Genomic DNA, 6000 nt, shown 5'->3' with positions numbered 1-6000 from the left:
TTGTTTCATGGTAGTGTAGGAAAATGTCCCTGTTCTTAGCTGGTGCATTTTGAAGTATTTAGAGCTGACTGGTTATCATATCTGCAACTAACTGCCAAATGATTCAGCAGGGAGAGAGGGAGAGGGAGAGAGGAAGAGAGGGAGAGAGGGAAAGAGGGAGGGAGGGAGGGAGGGAGGGCGAGAGAGGTGGAGGGGCAGAGAGAGGGAGAGAGAAAGAAAGAGATGAAGGGGCAGAAAAGGAGGGAGAAATCACAAATGTGGCAAAAAAATTTTAAAAGTAAGACAGTAAGGATAATAAACTATATAGCTTTAAAATATAATTTAATCTTATATGCCTTGGAGCAGAAACCTAGACTTCCCCTGAAACTTTTTTTTTTTTTTTTTTTTTTTTTTTAGAGTGAGAACTAATTTTGGAATGAAACATTCAAAGTGAAACCTGCTGGTTCCAGACATTATTTTTCCACAGCAAGTGAAAATGCAGACCAATTAGAGAGCTACCGTGCTACAAATGTGGCAACACCTTTTTTTATTTAGAGTAAGATGTGTTAACATCCAGCATGACAAAATTTGTACAAAGTTCACAATTTTTAAAATGAAGTATCACAGCAACTTGTGATTCCACACATTTATAGCAAAATTAAAATGTCAACAAATCCATGCCGTGTAGTACAAAAATAAATCAAACTTCAGTTCCACAGAGAGCACAATAAATAGTTTATACAAAATTCTGTCTTAATAAATGATTACTTAAATTAACTTAGAAATGAATATGAACAATAAGTTATAATAAATAAACTCTGATGACTCACAATAATTCCATATGAAAGGTCAGCATTCTAATATGTGACACTTTTGTGATCCCTATATAATAGTCACAGGTAACTTTTGATTGGATATTATGTACCAACATTAGATGAGCAGCAGATTTGTGCTTAAAATCCCTTTCCATTGTACATAGGTGATAACAATAAGAATCCAAAACTGATACTATCTATTACTCTACTAAAAGCATTACTATATTGGCAAAGAAGCTGCAGACACAATGCAGTGGGGAAATGCATATGCCATTATGAACAATGGGGGGCCCTAAAAGGAGGCTAGGGCCCTAGACGATATATATGGCATCAGGTGAACAACAAGCACCTTGCTTCAGCTCTCAAAAAGGCAATTCTGAGCATGGCAGCTACAACTAATAGCACAACAGAAAGAGGGCGCTGTACAGAGAAGATACTGCAGAGCCCCAAAGTAATTACATAATCTTTTTTTCCCAGCTAGTTATTAAAGTCCTCGTGGAAAACTGTAAGCTTTTGTACAGTGAACAGTATAAAGTGCCGCTGGGATATACATATATTTATACATATATATATATACCGAGGTTGAGTATTGTATCAGAATATTTGTTGTGAGATCCCTGTAGTCTCCCTTAGCAATATTATTGGATCAGCCGTGAGGGCTTCCTCTATAATTTGTCCAGGTTCAGTGTCACAAGGCTAATGACACAAGGAATTGCACACCTCCGTACGGATATATAGGACAAGGTAAGTGCAAATAGTCAACTGGCACATTGTGGGGACAATGACCCTGTAAGTCCTGTTCTGCTAAAAATATTTTTATTTTTATTTTTACAAAACCCATCTTTTTTCATAACAAAATTTTAAAGTACTTTTGTACTTTCTGCATAACATCAAGACATGGAAGGAAAAGCGATGCTATTAAATGTAAATCAAGTCAACATCAGAAAACACAATACATCATCAAAGGTACGACTCAAAAGGGGAAAATGCAGCAATAAAAAGTGGTCTTATGCATACATATAGTGCAGTCATTTGGAAGAAAACAAACAAATCTTGAAGGTATAAACAAGTCTAAAATGATCTAGTGTAAAGCAAAAAAAGTGCTGAAGTATATTTAGTTACTTTTAAAATCTGATTGCATTCATTCTTAGATCACAATAAATCAAACGACAAGGCTATGTAAATGCTGTATGGTCAACTGATGGCCCACCCAGGGTAAAACATAAACTCATTTTAAGAGTACTCTGAATAGGATCAAATGCTTATTCAAAGCCAAAGTTAGGGTGAGAGGGTGGAGAGGGAGAAATTTTACTGAATTGTATTTCCTACCCAAACCAGCAGAAAATTCAGTCCAGTAACAAATCATTTGCATTTATCCCCCAAATACACAATAATAATAATTTTTAAAATAAAAAGGGAAAATAAATGCTCTTAAAGTATCTTTTTTAACTTCAATTGAAAACACACAAATTCTGTGAGATAAACTACATTGCAATAACAGACAGTTCAGAGGGGCACAAAACTTAGGAGAGATAAGAGAAGGTTGTTTCAAAGTTTATTGAAAAGGAAAAAGGAAATCTTCATGTTGTCCACCTCTGATAAGTTCCTGTCTTAACTGAAGTTTCCATATTCATACCATGTAATGCTTAGGAGTTAATTTAAAAGTGCTGTTTTAGCTGCTTTGAATCTTCTGTCAAGTTTCCATGGCTTGATGTTGTCTTACAATAAATTACTTATTTCATTTCTTACAGTTAATCCATGCCATTTCCTTGGAATTCAAAAAAACTCATTTATTGCCCCCACCATCCACCATCCTCCTAAAACAAACAAACAAAAAGATCACATAATATTTCCAAGCATTGTTCAAAAATAAAGCATTTTTTTTGCAACCAATTCTTGCTATGAAACAATATGCACACAAAATGTATTTCTTAAATTCCATAAAATCCTCCAACATGAGGCAAAATGATAGTGTTTAAAAAGTGGTTGCAGGACTGCAACATTGTCATTCAAAGCTGTTTTTTTTTTTGTCCATTTCAGTTCAAAATACTAAAACATTTAATCACTAAAGCATTAAAAAGAATTTACACTCTATTTATTTTGATCAGCTTACCTCTTCAGAAATATATATACCCCAAAAATGTGCATACATTAGCAGCTATAAACATTACATGGCATATCACACTATGTCAGCTTATATGAAAACGTACAAAATGTGAATGTATTCCAAAACTATTCTGCAGTTACTATCTTTAAAGCAAGACATAAAATCATTATGAAGTCTTGTAAGCATAACACTGTTTCAAACAGAAATAAATATATAACACTTTCTGGTAAAGTACAGCAGCAAAAAACAAGAGGCATCCTTTTTTTTTTTTTTTTTTTAAGCAAGATTTTCATCACTAGAGCAGCTGTTCAGACCTGAATTCCTCTCACAGCCTGCTTTATATTTTCCAGTAGGGCTTTATTTTCTGGACTCTGATAACGATCTTGATTTGTATACATGTCCGTCAAAGTAGTCACGTAAGCATCAAAATTTTGTTCATTGATTGGATCCTACGAGATATTAAATAGTAGTTCATATACAACTTTTATTTACTTAATAGTATATTCACATAAGCATCAAATAGTATAATAGCATAGTGCCACTGTGTTATGATATTTAAAATGCCTATTTAGAACGTACTTAATTTTATGGGATACATTGGATCAGCCCCGCCGAGGTTTTTAGCAGTTAATTTTGTGGTTTTGGGGGTGGTGACCACAAATATCCAATGGTTGAAGAACCATAGAAATAATAATAATAAAAAAAGACATCTACTTTATGATGTGAACTGTGGAAGATCGCCAAATTCCTTATCTTGCACTCTCAATCACTTACCATATGTGGCAGCTGGATATTAGCTAGACTATGAATTAAAGACTGGCTTAAATTGGCCAGTTCATGAAGAAGAGACTCATTTTGCTGTTCAATTACTTTGTTCTCCTCTTCTATCGTCTTCAGGTTGCTCTCCATTGTGGTAATCTAAAATGCACAAATTTGTGTAACATGTAATATAAGGCAAGCCGTTAGGAAGCATGCGCTCTTGCAGTGAGTGACAACAGTCCTATCAGATGCAAAGAAATAACCTTTTTTTCTTGAATAAAAAGGCTTCAGAGTTAAGAATTTGTCATTTTAGGAGTTTTGATTTGTATGCTTTTGATTCATTACGCGTGAAAATTTGGTAACTTGACTATAACGGCTTGTCTTTCTGAGGTGGGATTAATGTAAGGCAGGTGATTGGGCTGTATCAACTAGTACTCAATCTTTGAAACATTTTGTTTGTTGTTGCACGTGAATTATCGTATGGCTGCTGCTTCCATCCACTCTCGTCTTCTCTATGCTGGCCTGATGGGATTGCCTTACTTATTTGGATTATTATTTTACTGATTTCCTGCTAAAAGTTATTCATTCTTTAGCCTGAATCTAATTCTGCCACAGATAAATTCTCAAATTAGTGATTCATTTGTGAGGTCTCAGATAAATACCATGTAGGTACTGTTTTTATCTACATGTTATGGTATTAATGCATTTACATTTCAGATAAAGGCCTATCATAGCTGCCTATGCCACTCCTTTCTCTAATAAGCCAGAGAATTTAATTCTTGCCAACCTCAAGAGGCCTTCAGTGTGGGTTCCTCCTTGGCCTCCACCTATGAGCCAGACACTCTAGTACTTACACAACTAATTTCCCAGATATGGCCCAACAGCTGCCCATATCTACACAAAGGTCACTGCAATTTTGCATTACACCATGTAGGATATAATGGTCCCCAAAGCCTGTCTCTACATGTGCTAGAGGTTAATCTCTTTGGACAAACCTATCCATGATGTCCAGGGGCTCTCTGACCAGTCCACCTCCTACCTTCTACTTGCTCTGCTTGTTATTCTTGAATTTATCTAATGAGCATTTCTTTTCTTCTGTCCCCTCTATTTCACCTCTAATTATCTTTCTATTGTATTTGGTTAACTATGACTTTTAAATCTAATTGTCTCTCCCTTTATTTGAGTACCTCCTGCCTGACATTCAGGAGACTCAATCTCAGACCTTTTGTTAGAAACCAGTTGTATAAGTCAGTCAAAAGGGGTGCTGATACAAAGTGCCAGAAATCTGTTGGCTTTTATAAAGGGTGTTTGTTTGGGTTGGAAGCTTATAGATACAAGGCCCTAAAGAGTCCAGCTCAGAGTTACTTCCTCACCAGACTCTGTTGCCAACTGTTGAAGCAAGATGGTGGGCAATGTCTGTGAATATTCAGCCATCGACTTCCTCTTAAGGCTCCATGGGCCCAGCTTCTTCTGATTTCAGCTGTAGGCTGTTATAAGGCTTGTCTCTCTTTCCACAGTTTGTTTCTTTCCACACTCAGCTGCTCTGGTCTCTTTACAAGGTCAGCTGTAGACTATCAGTCTCATCTCTCTTCCCTGGGCCGCAGGACCAAAGTTCATTCCTCTTCTGTGTCTACGGAACTGCCGCTCTTCCTCTGTGTTCTTCTTTTCTGTGTGAAAGTCTGTTTTATCAGCCCACAAGGGGGCTGGGACTCAATGAAGTGGTTGAATCAGAGCCCTAATCTTAACATAATTTAATCAGACTTCTCAGCTGAATCTAATGCAATCAAAGGGTTGTCACACCCAGAGGAACAGATTAGTTTACAAACATAATCTATATCTCTTTTTGGAATTCATAAATAATATCAAACTGCCACACCAGTGGTCCCACCAGTGGCCTCACCTTTGGCAGACACCCTTCAGGGTGATGGGTTAAGTGTGGGGTGTCTCCCTTTGAAAGGAATCAGCTGTTCTCTCAGAGATTGGGCTCTGTGGAAGACCCATCAATGTCATAAGGGTCCATTCAGTACATTTAGAAAGTACTCCTTTCTCATTTGTTTTTCTAGTAATTATTAATCAAATCACTCATTTTATGGTACTAACAAAGTCTTGAGTTGATGTAGAGGCCAGTCCACCAGGCTCTGAACCTAGGTCCCTGGAGGGCATCTTTTCCCTTCATTTGAAATTTCATAGTTAATTTTGTGACTCTCTGCAGGGCATTCTGGGTTATATGCAACTCAGAGCTAATGACAGTTGGCCCATTGGGTAAGCTACTGGAAATGAGAATATCAATTTGAGCAGATGTGTGTTTTCTACATATGAAGTATAGTTTAGGGAGGTTGC

At 36.7% G+C, this 6000-nt stretch overlaps 1 protein-coding gene across 46 annotated transcripts in view; it reads right to left on the bottom strand.

Annotated features, from left to right (window-relative positions):
* Nucleotides 1–509: 509 nt before the first annotated feature.
* The window catches only part of MYT1L (myelin transcription factor 1 like), a 616195-nt gene continuing 610704 nt past the window's right edge, over nt 510–6000 (bottom strand). For 24 of the 46 annotated variants that reach the window (XM_058287946.2, XM_058287952.2, XM_058287963.2 and 21 more), the window contains 3 exons: nt 3676–3819; nt 3216–3350; nt 510–2611 (listed from right to left, as the gene is read on the bottom strand). In XM_058287946.2, the coding sequence (XP_058143929.1) occupies nt 2585–2611; nt 3216–3350; nt 3676–3819 (306 nt within the window). In that variant the 3' untranslated portion in view covers nt 510–2584. Of the gene's footprint in view, nt 2612–2812; nt 3351–3675; nt 3820–6000 lie in introns of those variants that run through there. The other 22 variants (XM_058287948.2, XM_058287965.2, XM_058287957.2 and 19 more) reach the window with 5 other exon arrangements.

Source organism: Dasypus novemcinctus, chromosome 25, assembly GCF_030445035.2.
Source record: "Dasypus novemcinctus isolate mDasNov1 chromosome 25, mDasNov1.1.hap2, whole genome shotgun sequence".
Classification (NCBI taxonomy): Eukaryota; Metazoa; Chordata; class Mammalia; order Cingulata; family Dasypodidae; genus Dasypus; species Dasypus novemcinctus.
Note: the sequence above shows the minus strand (reverse complement) of the source record. Positions and strands in the feature narration are given on the sequence as shown.